The sequence below is a fragment of the Salvelinus fontinalis genome, chromosome 23, assembly GCF_029448725.1.
Source record: "Salvelinus fontinalis isolate EN_2023a chromosome 23, ASM2944872v1, whole genome shotgun sequence".
NCBI lineage: Eukaryota > Metazoa > Chordata > Actinopteri > Salmoniformes > Salmonidae > Salvelinus > Salvelinus fontinalis.
The window spans coordinates 23,811,946-23,829,129 of record NC_074687.1 but is presented as its reverse complement, the minus strand read 5'-3'; the positions used below and the strand labels follow the sequence as shown (position 1 = coordinate 23,829,129).

General features: G+C 41.2%; 1 protein-coding gene across 1 annotated transcript in view; it reads left to right on the top strand.

Moving 5' to 3' along the window:
* LOC129821055 (titin-like) overlaps positions 1–17,184 on the top strand; it is a 180,511-nt gene that overhangs the window by 18,420 nt on the left and 144,907 nt on the right. The window contains exons 23-40 of the mRNA XM_055878299.1: positions 129–1,819; positions 4,122–4,403; positions 4,528–4,794; positions 4,911–5,183; positions 5,283–5,546; positions 5,632–5,892; positions 6,126–6,386; positions 6,509–6,772; positions 6,894–7,154; positions 7,259–7,519; positions 7,605–7,865; positions 7,956–8,097; positions 8,211–8,379; positions 8,470–8,701; positions 9,005–9,289; positions 9,563–9,688; positions 10,063–10,251; positions 12,188–12,238. Of these exons, the coding sequence (XP_055734274.1) occupies positions 129–1,819; positions 4,122–4,403; positions 4,528–4,794; positions 4,911–5,183; positions 5,283–5,546; positions 5,632–5,892; positions 6,126–6,386; positions 6,509–6,772; positions 6,894–7,154; positions 7,259–7,519; positions 7,605–7,865; positions 7,956–8,097; positions 8,211–8,379; positions 8,470–8,701; positions 9,005–9,289; positions 9,563–9,688; positions 10,063–10,251; positions 12,188–12,238 (5,540 nt within the window). The remainder of the gene's footprint in view (positions 1–128; positions 1,820–4,121; positions 4,404–4,527; positions 4,795–4,910; positions 5,184–5,282; positions 5,547–5,631; positions 5,893–6,125; positions 6,387–6,508; positions 6,773–6,893; positions 7,155–7,258; positions 7,520–7,604; positions 7,866–7,955; positions 8,098–8,210; positions 8,380–8,469; positions 8,702–9,004; positions 9,290–9,562; positions 9,689–10,062; positions 10,252–12,187; positions 12,239–17,184) is intronic.

Sequence of the window (17,184 nt, the reverse complement as noted above, 5' to 3'; positions counted from 1 at the left end):
ACATGCCTATGATATACATCAAGTGCACCAAATACTCCTCTAGTCGTTAAGATATGTATATTTGTTACTATCTTTATTTTACATGGTTGTACTTAATGCTGATTTACTAACGAAGATGTCTGTTGTAGGATTGAGGGCATCAAGGGAGAAGCCAAATTCCATATCCCACAGTCGGTGAGCTCTGATAGTGCCTGGTACACAGCCACAGCCATTAACAAAGCTGGAAGAGATACCACTCGCTGCAGGGTCAACATTGAGGTAGATGCTGCTGAACCTGCGCCAGAGAGGAGACTCATTATCACCAAAGGAACCTACAAGGCCAAGGACATAGCAGCTCCAGAGTTGGAACCCTTGCATCTCCGTTATGGTCAAGAGCAGTGGGAGGAGGATGACCTATATGACAAGGACAAGCAGCAGAAACCACAGTTCAAGAAGAAGCTGACTTCTGTCAGGTTGAAGCGTTTTGGCCCAGTCCATTTTGAATGCAGACTGACCCCAATTGGTGATCCCACTATGGTGGTTGAGTGGTTGCATGATGGCAAACCCCTGGCAGCTGCTAACAGATTGCGCATGGTTAATGAATTTGGCTACTGTAGTCTTGACTTTGAAGTTGCCTATGCCAGAGATAGTGGTGTCATCACCTGCAGAGCCACTAACAAGTTTGGAGTTGATCAGACCTCAGCTACACTAATTGTGAAGGATGAGAAGAGCCTTGTTGAGGAGACACAGTTACCTGAGGGCAGGAGGGAAATACACAGAATTGATGAGATGGAGCGTATGGCTCACGAGGGAGGTCCTTCTGGAGTCACTGGGGATGAGTATTCAGAGAAGTCAAAGCCTGAAATTGTCCTTCTTCCTGAACCAGCAAGAGTGCTGGAAGGTGACATTGCAAGATTCCGTTGCAGAGTGATTGGCTATCCCACGCCTAAGGTTAACTGGTACCTCAATGGACAGCTCATTCGCAAGAGCAAGAGAATGAGGCTTCGCTATGATGGCATTTACTATCTTGAGATTATAGATATCAAGTCATACGATGCAGGAGATGTCAAAGTGGTAGCAGAGAACCCAGAGGGCACAGCTGAGCATCTGGTGAAGCTCGAGATCACACAGAGAGAGGACTTCAGATCCATCCTCCGTCGCGTCCCTGAACCAAAGGCACATGACACTACTGAACATGGGAGAGTTAGCTTTGAAGTTGTGAAGGTTGACAGACCAGCTGATGCCCAGCCAAAGGAAGTTGTCAAACTGAGGAAGACTGAAAGAGTCATCCATGAGAAGTCCACAGAGGAGACAGATGAGTTGAAGAGCAAATTTAAGCGCAGGACAGAGGAAGGTTATTATGAAGCCATCACTGCTGTGGAGCTAAAGTCCAAAAGGAAGGATGAGTCCTATGAGGATATGCTTAGGAAGAGGAAGGAAGAACTGCTTCATCACATGAAAGAGTTGACTGAGGCTGAGAAGAAGAAAGAGATGGAGGAGGGTCAACTCACCATACCCACAATCAAACCAGAGAGAATACAGCTCTCTCCCAGCATGGAAGCTCCAAAGATCTTGGAACGCATTGCTAGCCAGACCGTGTCTCAGACCGAGGAAGTTCGCTTCAGAGTCAGAGTTGTCGGCAAACCAGAACCTGAGTGCCAGTGGTTCAAGAATGGAATTCTGCTGGAGAAGACCGATCGAATTTACTGGTACTGGCCTGAAGACCACGTGTGTGAATTAGTGGTCAGAGATGTCACAGCAGAAGACTCTGCTAGCATCATGGTCAAAGCCATGAACATTGCTGGAGAGACATCAAGCCATGCATTCCTGCTGGTGCAAGGTAAATGATCTATTTATGATCTATTTCAATGCTTGTATTCTACAAATAGTTAAAGGTCTAATGCAGCCGTTTTTATCTCAATATCAAATACTTTTTGGGTGACAATTAAGTACCTTACTGTGCTTTGTTTTCAATTAAAACAAGAACTTTGCTAAGACTGTCTTGGAGTATCTGAGTAGGGAGGGGAAAACTGAAAACAAGTTGTTAATTTCAGAGGTTTCGAACTCTTATTGGTCTATTATCTCATTAATCGCCTGGTGATGTCACCAGGTGCCATCCCACCAAAACAGGCTGACATTTCAGGCTGTCTTTTCAAACAGCTCTTAAACTTAAAGGGCATTATCATTTTCACAATTTCACAGTATTATTCCAACCTCATATTGTGGAAATACAGTGCATTCGGGAAAGTATTCAGACCCCTTGACCCTTTCCACATTTTGTTATATTACAGCCTTAGTCTAAAATTGATTAAATTGTTTGTTTTCCTCATCAATCTACAAACAATACCCCATAATGACAAAGCAAAAACAGGTTTATAGACATTTTTGCAAATGTATTAAAACAAAAAAACGGAAATATTACATGTATATAACTATTCAGACCCTTTACTCAGTACTTTGTTGAAGCACCTTTGGCAGTGATTACAGCCTCAAGTCTTCTTGGGTATGACGCTACAAGCTTGCCACACCTGTATTTGGGGAGTTTCTCCCATTCTTCTCTGCAGATTCTCTCAAGCTCTGTCAGGTTGGATGGGGAGCATCGCTGCACAGCTATTTTCAGGTCTCTCCAGAGATGTTTGATTGGGTTCAAGTCCGGGCTATGGCTGGGCCACTCAAGGACATTCAAAGACTTGTCCCGAAGCCACTCCTGCGTTGTCTTAGCCGTGTGCTTAGGGTCATTGCCCTGTTAGAAGGTGAACCTTCGCCGCAGTCTGAGGTCATGAGAGCTCTGGAGATGGTTTTCATCAAGGATCTCTTTGTACTTTGCTCCATTCACCTTTCCCTTGATCCTGGCTAGTCTCCCAGTCCCTGCCGCTGAAAAACATCCCCACAGCATGATGCTACCACCACCATGCTTCACCGTAGGGATGGTGCCAGGTTTCCTCCAGACGTGACACTTGGCATTCAGGCCAAAGAGTTCAATCTTGGTTTTATCAGACCCAGGAATCTAGTTTCTTGTGGTCTGAGTCCTTTAGGTGCCTTTTGGAAAACTCCAAGCGGTCTGTCATGTGCCTTTTTACTGCAGAGTGGCTTCCGTCTCTCCACTCTACCATAAAGGCCTGATTGGTGGAGTGCTGCAGAGATGGTTGTCCTTCTGGAAGGTTCTACCATCTCCACAGAGGAACTCTGACAGAGCTCCAGAGATCCTCTGTGGAGATGGTAGAATCTTCCAGATGGACAACAATCTCTGCAGCACTCCACCAATCAGGCCTTTATGGTAGAGTGGAGAGACGGAAGCCACTCTGCAGTAAAAAGGCACATGACAGACCGCTTGGAGTTTGCCAAAAGGCACCTAAAGGACTCAGAGCACAAGAAACCAGGAAGCCACTCTGCAGTAAACCAAGGCCCTTCTCCCCCGATTGCTCAGTTAGGCCGGGTGGCCAGCTCTAGAAAGAGTCTTGGTGGTTCCACACTTATTCCATTTAGGAATGATGGAGGCCACTGTGTACTTGGGGACCTTCAATGCTGTAAAAAATGTTTGGTATCCTTCCCCAGATCTGTGCCTCGACACAATCCTGTCTTGGAGCTCTACAGACAATTCATTCGACCTCATGGCTTGGTTTTTGCTCTGACATTCATTGTCAACTGTGGGACCTTTTATCGACAGGTGTCATGTCCAAATCATGTCCAATCAATTGAATTTACCACAGGTAAATCAAGTTGTAGAAACATCTCAAGGATGATCAATGGAAACAGGATGCACCTGAGTTCAATTTCGAGTCTCATATCAAAGGGCCTGAAGACTTATGTAAATAAGTTATTTCTATGTTTTATTTTTAATACATTTGCAAACATTTCTAAAAACCTTTTTTCACTTTGTCATTATGGAGTATTGTGTTTAGATTGATGAGGATTTAAAAATATATATATTTTAGAATAAAACTGTAACGTAACAAAATGTCGAAAAATTCAAGGGGTCAGAATACCTTCCGAATGCACTGCATATATAAAACAGGTGAAAATCAAGTTTTTGGCAGCACCGGGCCTTGTATGCAATTTTACATCAAGAACTATAGAGAACTGTTGAATGTCCACATTGAAAAAGCATAATAAATATGTGTATTTCCTTTGTTTCACTTTAGCCATTACAGTTTATAGCTTTACTCAACAACTAGAGGATGTGGAAGCTAAAGAGAAGGACACCATGGCGACCTTTGAGTGTGAAACAAATGAGCCGTTCGTTAAAGTCAAATGGCTGAAGAACAATTCAGAGATTTTCTCTGGAGACAAATACAGGATGCATTCAGACAGAAAGGTTCATTTCCTTTCTGTACTGATCATCAACATGAAGGACGATGCAGACTACAGTTGTGTTGTTGTTGAAGATGACCACATCAGGACCACTGCCAGACTCAATGTGGAAGGTTGGCAGTTTTTCTTACTATTTTACTATATCACTGACAATTATTTTCAACTGTGAAAATAGTGAAGTTGGAATACAAACAGTAACTCTGAAACAGTTATACTTAGCAATGTCTCATTGTGCAGGTGCTTCATTGTCAATTGTGAAGAGGCTGGAGAACATTGAAGTGCCTGAGACCTACTCTGGGGAGTTTGAGGTTGAATTATCTCGAGAGGATGCTGAAGGTACCTGGTATTTCAATGACAAGGAAATCACTCCCAGCAGCAAATATGTTACCTCCTCCCGTCGTGGACGCCATGCCTTGACTGTCAAAGACGTCAAGAAAGAAGATCAGGGAAAATATACATTCAAAATTGCTGATATGCAGACCAGTGCCTCGCTGAAGATGAAACGTGAGTTGTGACTGTTATTGGTGTTAGCTTGTTCTCTTCCAATCCATTTCAAGACAACTATTACTGTTGAAAAAGTGGGATGAACTGCGCAATAATATCAATGTCTGTTCCTTCAGTGCGCCCTGTGACACTGATGCAACCCCTCACTGACCTGACAATCTGCGAGGGTGACATCGCTCAATTAGAAGTGCGATTCTCTCAGGAAAACGTTGAGGGAACATGGATGAAGAATGGCCAAGCAATCTCCGCCACAGATCGCATCCACATCGTTATCGACAAACTGGTCCACAAGCTGCTTGTTGAAAACGTGAGCAGAGACGATGCTGCGACATACTCCTTCGTTGTCCCAGCTCAGGATATCTCCACCTTTGGGAAGTTGAACATTCAAAGTAAGTCACTTTTATCAGTCTGACTATATTCATATTGGTAAAGTTCTTTTGTGAATCATCAGGTATTTAAAAACAAAAAAATGTCTCTGTGTTTTACAGCGATTGATATTTTGAGCCCACTCACTGATATTACCGCAGTTGAGGGCACCAAGGCTGTTATGGAGGCTAAAATCTCTGCTGCTGATGTTACCTCTGTGAAATGGTACCACAATGACAAACTTGTGATGCCCAGTGAGAGAATCCAGATGCTTGCGAAGGGATCCAAACAGCGCCTGGTATTCCACAGGACCTTTGCCTCTGATGAAGGAACCTACAAGCTATGTGTTGGCAAAGCTGACTCTAGCTGTAAACTGACTATTGAAAGTAAGTTGTTTTCACCGATTGTGTTAGATGTTGATTCAAACTACATTGATACAGACCCTATTCAACATATTTTGTTATTTTACAGAAATTCACATCACCAAGCATATGGAGGATCAAGTTTGCACAGAGACCCAGAATATAACATTTAAAGTTGAGGTTTCCCACCCTGGCATTGCCGCTGTGTGGACCTTCAAGAAACAACCACTCAAAGCTAGTCCAAAGCATAAGATTGAGGCCAAGGGCAAAAATTACAGCCTGAGTGTCATTAATACCATGAAGGATGAAGAGGGAGAATACGCATTCGCTGCTGGTGAACAGACATCCAGCGCAAAGCTTACTGTGTCAGGTATGTTTAACATCTCCATGATTTCTGACATAAACTCCTTCAGAAAAAAATGTAGATTTCATGAATTGATAAACATTTTCACTACCCTGACTCGAAGGTGTTTGCTGAGTAAAATCGGATTGGTTCCTTATTGGTTCTTTATTGTCCTCATATACCATATTAAAGCTGTGTCTCCACCATCCATTACCCTTTTTACCAGTTATCTAAAGTTAACCATGTCTCCATGTTCCCAGGTGGTGCCATAAACAGACCACTCCAGGACGTGACTGTGGCTGAGTCTCAGACAGCTGAGCTGGAGTGTGAGGTGGCCAACCCAACTGCTGAGGGCAAGTGGCTTAAGGATGGACAACCCGTGAACTTCAGTGACAATGTCAACCATATGAACAATGGAGCTGTCAGACGTCTGGTTATTGCCATAACCAGACCCAATGACATCGGTGAATACACTTACCAGGTCGCAAACTCCAAGACAACAGCCAACCTGAGAGTTGAGGGTGGGTGTTAAATCCTGAGTGGAAATTGTTGTTTATTTTAAACTGGTGTTAGCATTAATAAATGCCTATTATATGATTGTTATATGACTGCTGAAATGTAATGTTTATGTTTGATTTCATAGCTGTGAAAGTCAAGAAGACACTGAAGAATCAAACTGTTACTGAGACACAGGAGGCAGAGTTCAGTCTGGAGCTCACCCACAAGAATGTGAAGGGCTCACAATGGATTAAGAATGGTGTAGAGATCAACCCAAGTGAGAAATATGAAATCACAACTGATGGCATGGTCCACACCTTGAAGATCAAGAACTGCGACACACGCGATGAATCAGTTTATGGATTCAAACTTGGGAAACTATCTGCTAATGCTAGATTGAACGTTGAGAGTAAGTGCATATTTTAACTGTCACAAATTGATTTATGCAATCAAGTATACAAATGTATGTATACTTGAAATATTTCTACTTACTCTTTGAGGTTTTTGACTCTCATCAATCTCTTTTTCAGCAATCAAGATTGTGAAGAAGCCTAAAGATGTGACATCACTATTGGATGCCACTGCCTCTTTTGAGCTGAGTCTGTCCCATGATGACATCCCTATCAAATGGATGTTCAATAACAAGGAGCTTAAACCAAGTGAAAACGTCAAAATACTGTCTGAGAGAAAAGCTCACAAGCTGACCATCCAGAATGTGAAGACTGACAACCATGGAGAGTACACAGCTGTAGTTGGAAACCTGCAATGCAGCGCATCTTTATATGTTGAAGGTCGGTATTGAGTTTGATGAATAGACTAGAGTACTGGATACATGATTGCTGAGTACTCAGTTGATACCTTTTACTTAAATTAAGATTTTATGTGATTCTTCCAGCTCTGCGTGTCACAAAACCCATCAAGAACATTGAAGTCCCAGAGACCCATGTGGCCACTTTTGAATGTGAAGTTTCACACTTCAATGTCCCGTCCACTTGGCTAAAAGATGGAGTGGAGATAGAAATGAGTGAAAAGTTCAGGATTGTGGTGCAGGGCAAACTTCACCAGCTCAAGATCATGAACACTAGCAGAGAAGATTCTGCAGAATACACATTTGTCTGTGGAAATGACAGAGTCTCCGCCACTTTGACCGTCAATGGTAAGTTTACTCTTCATTATCAATGAAGTAATCCCTAATCATATTATTATCAGAATGTATAGTAACATTTTCCTTTTTACCTTAGCCATTTTGATCACCAACATGCTGAAAGACCTCAATGCACAGGAGAAAGACACAATCACATTTGAAGTGAATGTCAACTATGAGGGCATCACCTACAAGTGGCTCAAGAATGGTGTTGAGATTCCCTCCACAGACAGATGCCAGAGCCGCACCAAACAGCTAACTCACTCGCTCACCATCCGAAATGTTCATTTTGATGATAGTGCGGAGTACAAGTTTGTGGCTGGTTCTGCTGCGTCAGTAGCAAAGCTTTATGTTGATGGTATGTTCTTATTTTTCTTCCATTTTCAAAAAAAAGGTTTTCCTGTATATTTCACAATCTAAGGTCTTATTTCTGTGCATTGTGTTTTAGCTCGCGTTATTGAATTCACCAAGCATATCAAAGATATCAAGATTACAGAGAAGAAGAGGGCCACTTTTGAATGTGAGATCTCTGAGCCTAATGTTCAGGTGATGTGGATGAAAGATGGACAAGAGCTGGACATTTCCGAAAGGTACATCTTATTAACAGTAATATTAGACCTGGTGAAGATACTAATGGGTATCATAATAAACTAATCTTAACTATTCATCTGTATCTAACTGTTATTTCTAAATGCCTTGACAGATACACCGTATCCACTGAGAAATTCCTGCACCGTCTAATGATCCAGTCAGTCCGCATGTCTGATGCCGGAGAATATTCTGTCGTCGCTGGTGCAAGCGTGTCAAAGGCTCATCTCACCGTGGAGGGCAAAGATGTCCGCATTACAGAGCCTGCTGAGAAGAAAATGACGGTGAATATGAATTTGATACATTTTTATTTACAGAAAAAAACACTTTTTAGTATCATTTTAAAGATGATTAATATCATGATTCATTTCTAGGTTGTTGAGAAACAAAGAACGACATTTGAGTTTGAAGTCAATGAGGATGACATTGAAGGTCGCTGGCTGAGGAACGGTGTTGAGCTCCAGTTTTCCGTTGAGCAGAGGTTTAGCTATGCATGCATTAGAAAGCTCCATCGTCTGACAATCACAGAGACCTACAGAAGTGACGCAGGAGAATACACCTTCATCGCTGGCAGGAACAGGACCGTTGTGACACTTCATGTCAACAGTAAGTCAAACTTCATGGTATTGGTTTTATTGGAAAATATATTTAATTGCCCTACAGTATATCTGTGTAATAGTTACAGTAATAACTGCAGTAATAACTGCAGTTACATGTCCTTGCCTGTAGAGGGCATTGCAGTGCCCTCCTACTAGAGTAGCAGCGTAGTAGGTATGGACTATGCTGATAAGAGGATACAGTATGTCATTTTTTAACAGCTGGATTCAAAGTGATGACGACAATGGTTGTTCCTCAGTGTTGCATCTTTCTTCATCACATTTCTTATTTCATTTTTTTCTCTTCATTTAGTCCCTGAGCCACCTCAGATCATTAACCACATGCAGCCCCTGTCTGTGGAGGCCGGCAAACCTGCTCGCTTCTCTGTGGAAGTGACTGGCGTCCCCCAGCCCCAGGTGTTCTGGTACAAGAACTCCCAGGCTCTCTCCCCAGGCTTCAAGTGCAAGTTTCTGCGTGATGGAAATGAGCACTGTCTGCTACTCATTGAAGTGTTCCCAGAGGATGCAGCGGTCTACAACTGTGAGGCCAAGAATGAAGGTGGTGTTGCCACCAGTTCAGCTGCACTGAATGTCGAAGGTAACCATTCAATTTTTGTGTGATAATAATGCCAAGTCAACAGAGATTATGACATAACAGAAGAACAATTGTTGTCAAAAACTAGTTGTAAAAGTACACCATTCTTACAAATGTTATGCATTCCGTATATAATTATTTTATTGGACCAACCTTTTTATAGAGTGTTAAGATGACCATGATGTTTTTGTTTAGTCGCCGAAGATATTACCTTACAAATAAAGAACTGAAATGGTTTATTAATATAAGAAAGTTGCTAATTATTTTTTATTTCAGTTTCAGAAGTTGTTTCTCCTGACACTGGAGCTCCTCTGTCCCCACCTACCATCATCTCACCAATCAGCAACACCTCAACCACTGAGGGAGAGTCTGCCAGATTCCAGTGCAAAGTTACTGGAGAAGGTATTTTGCACATTACATTGTTGGGATGAGTTGGAATAAAAACATGTTTTTGTGGGTGTAATGGGTGTAATTGTGGAAGTATACCTTTTGTTATTTGTTGTCCTATTGCATTTGAAGGTGAGGCATGTGAACCTCTCCATAATAAAAAAATGAATTGTATTATAAATCCTTGTTAAAAACATACTGTGATGTTTCAAGCTGCGACCTTCATCAGACAGAGCTAATTTGTCAGACATTTTTAAGGGTATAATTTAATTTAATTTTGTATGTACGTTTGCTGACAATTATTATTAATAAATAAATAATAATTCTATTATTCTATTAAAATTATTCTAAAACAATATATAGTTTTAAATCCAATCCTCCATTTGTAGCTCTGAAGATGTCCTGGTACCGTGGTGAGAAGGAAATTAAGCAGTCAGACTTCTTCAGGATTTCTATATTTGATGACACCTGCCAGCTGGAGATCAGCAGAGTGTACTCTGAGGATGAGGGGGAATACACCTGTGTTGCCAGAAACGCAGGAGGAATGGTCACATGCTCTGCACGTTTGAAACTTGATGGTGAGTTTGCATACCTTTCTGTAACCAGATGGTTACCTATACCCGGAAAAGATTCCGACTCTACTCTTGCTTATAGCTACACTGGGGTCGGGCAGGCTTCCTGTTTAGATTAAGACACCGTAGAGCCGGCGTGAGATATGGCTCGGAAAACGTACCTGAATCCAGGGATGAGAAATGAGTTGTACTCCAAATTGTCCCATTATCTCAACTGTTAAACCGAGAAGTTTGAACAACTGCTATTTTAAACGGCAGCCGTTCAATCTTCTCTGTGTAACAGTTGAGATTATGGGACAATTCTGAGAAGAACGCATTTCTGGATTGAGGTACGTTTTCCGAGTCATATCTAGAAATATTATAATTTGTAGCCAAAGATAACTAATTTAGCAGATAAATAACTTCAATATATAATATGATTATGCAGTATCCTCTTAAATATGTAATTATTTCTCTATGCACATGACTTTCACTAGAAATATACACACATGGATATGTGTATCTGTGTCCATCCATAAAAATGCTAATACTCAATTAATTCAACGTACTTCCTTTCAGGGCAAAAACAAACTATGGATATTACATCTGATTCTCAAAGGCATGTCTCATCCAGTCTTTCATCAAGCTTCTCAAGTGTAAAGGAGGAGCAAATTGCCCAAAGGCCCACTTTTATTCACCCAATAGAAAGCTGCGTTGTTCAGCATGGTGAAGTGGCCAGGTTTCATGCTTGTGTGTCCAGCATGCCAAAGCCAGAGATTAGCTGGTATCATAACCACCAGCCAATTAAGCCTATCAAAGATATTGTCTTTCATTTCGATGAGATGACAAACACTGCCACATTAATTATAGTCGATGCTTACGCTGAGCATGCTGGACAATACACTTGCAAAGCAACCAATAACGCCGGAGAGGCGATGTGCACAGCAACCCTTGCAGTAACCAAAGAAGGTAACTCGTTTTTTACCTTGAATTAGCCTTTGATTTTACAACACCGTGTAATTAATCATCTATTAATTTTCACAAAATTCCTTTCTCCAACCGACACCTCTCATTAAACCAACCAAACGACTTTCTTCTTCTTCTTGGGGAAAAACTTTTTGCTTTCCCATGTTCTATATAGTTTACTAACCTCACAATTTAAAATAGAATATTAGAAATATGTTAGTCACTTTTTTAGTTCTAATTCCTAGATGGGTATATGCAGCTTGAGTAGAACACATTCTCTTCTTGTCATTCTTCTCTGTCACTCCTTGCTCTCCTTGCAGCTTGAGTAGGTAGTACATTCTCCTTTTGTCATTCATCTATCACACTCCTTGCTGTCCTTGCAGCTTGAGTAGGTAGTACATTCTCCTTTTGTCATTCATCTATCACACTCCTTGCTCTCCTTGCAGCTTGAGTAGGTAGTACATTCTCCTTTTGTCATTCATCTATCACACTCCTTGCTGTCCTTGGTTGTGACATCCCTCTCAGCGATAGCTCTGTGGACTGTGCATGTTGTAGCCTATACCCTCTCCCTATTTGGACTTGTGTCTGACTGTCAAACTTTGCTTTGTTTATTTATACCCCTGTTTGTACCCCTGTTTTGTTCCCTTGTTTGTACCTTCAAAGTGGAAACGTTCAAATTATTGTAATCAGTTAAAGGGTTTGAGTTAGAGTTGTTAGCATAACCACTGAAAAGCATTTTTGTCCAGCAGGATATAACTTCAAGGAAATTACATCTGGGCTAAGCATTAAGTCCAAAATTGTTTCTTGAAATGAGCAATCTCAAAATGATAGATGGATCAATTCAGTATCTCATTTGATTGGAAACCATTTCTCTGTAAGTTTGTAGAGCTCTCACATACAGAGAGGGTGAAATTAAGCCAAAATGGAAAGGAATTGGTACCAATCATCATCAAAGATTATCGTCTTAAATCACACCAACTCTTCATTTCCTTTACAGTAACCCATATGAAGGAAGAGATTGAAGCAACCATTGAGCAAGAAGTCAAAGGTAAGACTCATTTACACTCTTCATTACTGAAATGTACTTCATCAACCCCTTAGTTGTATGACATGTACCTGAGCATATGGATAAGTGATTTATGAATGTTCACACTGCATGCAAGCGGAAAATGTTTTTGATGCAAAATGTTCATCTTATGTATTCTTCAATATCGACATAATGTTATGTCCTTGTATTATGTGATTGGTTTTTGTACAGCAAGCACTGATTAAAACTGCTTGCTTTTAGAAGTTTTAGAAAAATTAGTTTTGGCATCTATCAATCTTATCCTTTACGCATGAGGGTTCTTAGTGGATTGTAATGGATTCCCAAAAAGGTGCAGGATGTGTATCTTTTAAAGTTTCCAGACCTCAGGAAATTATCCTTTAAAAGATATGGGAATAGCCACATCTTTTAATTGCTTCTTAAAGTGTATTGCATTTGGAACTCTCCTCCTGCAAATATTTCTTAGACTGGCTTGCAGATAGTGGTATGTGATTAATTGTTTGCTTTTAAAATAACATGATTATACCTGTAAACTATATTAGTTCGAATAAACGCCTTCTCATACAATTCTAGAGCTGCTTTTACAAGTTTTACTTATTTGTATCATTGGAGAGTCATGTTTCTCATGAAATATTTTTTTATAATTTACCCTCATTCAAAGGATTAGAAAGGGCGTTTATTCATCTTTCTGCAAGTCAGGTAAGGAATATTTAGCTTAAGAATACACAAAGTAAAGCAAAAGCAAGCTTATTTTAAAAAAGCAGAGCAGGTTATTTTGGAAATTATTATGCTTTTTAAGAAATTTATGTTTTGAAGAAATGTCCACAGAAGAAGGAACAAAACATCCAGCAATTTTCGTGTCAGAATCTTAAAAAAAGAATCAAGTCTTGCGTTTATTCGAACAAATATGGTGAGTGAAATTGTTTTTTTTATGGCTATGTGACTTGCTGCATGTACTTAATATTTTCATTAATATTCATTTAAAAAAATTGAATTTTATTACCTTTTTTTTTTACCCAGATGGAATTTTATTGAAAGGATTTTTTCTTTTTTTCAGAGTTGTTTTATAATAAAAGGACTGAATCCTGGGAGAACAGAGGACAGATGCGCAGAGCCGTTTCAGACACGGAGGACTTGGATCAAGCAAACAATTCATTCATTAAATGGAATGGGGCTGATAACATTAAGCCATTTTTTATAAAAAAGCTGAAATTCCAGAATGTTCTTGAGGGAGAACCTGCTGCATTAAGATGCAGATTGGTAGCTTTCCCGATCCCAACCATATTATGGTTTCATAACAATAGACCGATTCAGAAAGAACGTCGTCGTAGAATACGTACAGAGAGCACTATGCACATACACGCTACTAGTTTAATCACTGATAGTATCAAAGACAAAGACTCCGGCAGTTACAAAGTAATGGCTATTAACACAGAGGGGTCTGCAGAGTCCATAGCATCACTTCTGGTGTCAATGAGGGAAGAACAAGATGCCAATTATCTAAGCCATGTTAGACGGTCAACTAGACCTCATGGAAGCTTAGATTCGTTGGTTGATCAAAAAAAAGAGAAAAAGTTCAGGGTTGACCTGAGATGCGTTGGATCTCCATTTGATAAAAAGTCCAAACCGAGGGGCAGATCTAGATCTAAGGATGCTCCGGTTCGCACCTTGTACTTCAGAAGCTTATCACCAACAAGAGGGAAAAATAAAGAAAGTAATCTGAATGAAACCGCATCTGAACGAGCCCGCTCTCCACCTTCTATGTTTGGTGGAGAAAGGGTTAGTAGGTCTGAAAGGTTTAATGACAGACACAGTGACATCTACTGTGACAGACACACTGGCAGATTCAGCGACAAATTCAGTGACAGGTGCAGTGATAGATACAGCGATAGATTTAGTGACACAGAAAGCCTACACGGAGAGGTAAAAGTAAAGCTTGGCCTGTTACAAAATGCAGTCAAACAAAAAAAGAGGCTCTCTATGTCCACAATGTCATCATCAGAGTTTGACTTGGAGTCAAACGCAAGTGAATCTAGCTATGCAGATTATGTTGATCGATTAAGGGTCAAGAAGCCTGCCTCCTTACCTGGAGATTTACAGCATGCTCAACCTTTTGAAAGATACAATAGAAATGATAAAGTTTCTGCAGAATTCTATGGTAGATATGACATAATTCCCACACATAGTGCTGCATCGACACAGCCCCATGTGAGGCATTCATTTGAACCTCAGTCTCGGTCTAGGGCCATTCAAATGTTGAAAAGTGAACTACCAGCGGCAGGGAAAGAAAAGGACTTTGAAACACATATGGATGAAAAGGCCCTTACTCCAGGGGAACCTCAACATGAGGTCAGATTCGAACAAAAGATAGGTGAGGACTTAGAAAATCAAGGGGCACACTACATAGGAAATCAAGGTGAGGAATATTTAGGAAATCAAACTCAGTTTTCTGAAGACCTAAAGACAAAGATGGAGGGAAGATCACCACACATTGCTGCACGGAGATCTCCAAACATTGCTGCATTGGATAACTTTTCCAGATCCAGCCCAATCAAACCACTGAAGGAAATACTTTCCAGTGAGACGACTATTACACAAGAGGATACTGTGAAGAGCACAGAACAATTTGAACATCCACCCAGCTCTGCGGAAAACCGCTATGAGAACATTGAAAGTGAATGTGAAGATAAACTTTTAGCCTTGAGGATTAGAAAATGGCAAAAGGGAATGCAGATGGACCAAGAGGAACAGTTTGAAAATGAAACAGACCATTCGAAGGCAAGGGATTCGACATACATGCGATCTGAAATGCATGTTTATGGTGAGGAGGTAGAGACAAAAACAGCAATAGAAACTGTCAGTGAGGAGAAGCATTGGGAAGAGCATCATATATCCCAGGAAAAGGTCCTCTTATCCCAGGAAAAATGTTATGGATTGAAGAGTGGAACTGAACAGAATCTGTCCCTTTCCCAAACCAAAGAGAAGAATGCCAGTGAGAAAAAACAAGAAGAACAAAATGTATCCCGGGAAGATGCCCACTTAACAATGGAAGAGCTCCACGTACGCCAAGAAAATATTAATTCCCCAAAAGAGAGGCATGCCAATATTTATGGTGAGGAGCAAGGGAGAAAAACTGCAACAGAAACTGAGGCATTCGCTTCCCAGCATTTGCCCTGTTCTCCAAAAGAGAGTCATGCAGAGAGCATTGCGGAAAAAACTTGGGAAGAGCACCATTTATCCCTGGAAAATGTTGTCCCTTTCCAGAATTTGCCCCTTTCCCAAACAAGGAGTGCCAGTGTTAACAAAACCGGAGAAGAGCACCTTTTATCTCAGGATAATATTTATGGATTGAAGAGTGAAAGTGAACAGAATTTGCCCCGTTCCCCAAGAGAGAGACGTGCCAGTGTGAATAAAAAAGGAGAAGAGCACCATTTATCCCAGGAGAATATTTATGGGTTGAAGAGTGACAGTAAACAGAATTTGCCCCGTTCCCCAAGAGAGAGGCGTGCCAGTGAAAAGAAAACACGAGAAGAGCACCATGTATCCCAGGAAGGACTTCACTTATCCTGTGAAGAGCTCCACTTATCCCGGGAAAATATTTATGAATTAAAGAGCGAAAGTGAAAAGTTTGGGGGTGAGGAAGAGGCTCTGGCACATCGAATCATGAAATGGCAGCAAGACGTTTTGACTGAGCAGGAGAAAGCTGTTGACTTGGATTCTGATTGGGTTGGTGCGGATTACTCACCCTATGTTGCTAGAAAAAGGTCTGAATCAAAAATGGCTGCTGAGGGCACTGCTCTTGGATCAACCGCTCACTCTGAGGCAGAATCAGCGAGAAGAAGAAAGCCTTCCCCGGAAAAGACAGACTATGAAAAATTCCTGACTGAGGATGTCCCTCATGATTTCAGAGATGAGAGAAGGTCCACACAAGAAAAGACAGGAAACAAACATGTCCTGACTGAGAAGGATATTGCTCCTGAATATAGATATGACAGCTCCTCACCAGAAAAGACGGCAGGTGAAACGTTCCTGACTGAGGATGCCCCTCATGAGTACAGAGATGTAAGAATAAAGACTTCTGCAGAAAATACAACAAAGGAAATTCTCCGTGATGATACAGCCCATGAAGGCCCAAAAAGGCCTTCTCCAGAAAAGATGACAAAGGAAAGGTTCCAGAGTGAACATGCCCCTCATGACTATAGATATGAAGGAAGATCTTCGTCAGACAGGACAGCAAAGGAAAAGTCCCAGAGTAAGGATATCCATCATTTCAAAGATGAAAGTTTCCAGTGGCCCCCTCCTCCTCAAACTGTTATTGATGAAACAAGGCTGCAGACCGAAAGTGAGTATTTTGTGAGCGAAGAGGAAGCCTTGGCTCAGCGCATCTTAAAATGGCAAGAAGACGTTCTCACCGAACAAGAAGAAGCTGTTGAATTAGAGTCTAACTGGGCTTTGGCTGAACATTCACAACACCCAAATAAAACCGATGCCAGTGGACCCGATGAAGGTTACTCTAATGAACCTGTGAAAGAATGCTCACCTGTGAGAGAACCCTCCCCTATGAGACAACATCACATTGGTCAGCATGAAAGTTCCTCTTTTGAACCAGTCTCTTATCAGAATGAGAAGTCTCATACAATGTCATTTGGGTCCTCACCTGTGAGAGAACGCTTGCCTGTGAAAGAACGCTCTCCAATTAAAGAGCGCTCTCCTGTGAAAGAATTGTCACCTATGAGACAACATCGAATTGGTGAGGTTGTCTCTCAAGAGGATTGGGCTATGGCTGAACTTTCACAACACCATCGTCAGAGAACGTATGCCAGTGGGGATGATGCCAATGACGGTCCTTCTTATGAACCTGTTTCTCATCATATAGAGAAGTTTCATCAAATGTTACTTGGCTTTCACTCACCGGTGAGAGGGTCCTCACCAGTTAGAGGGTCCTCACC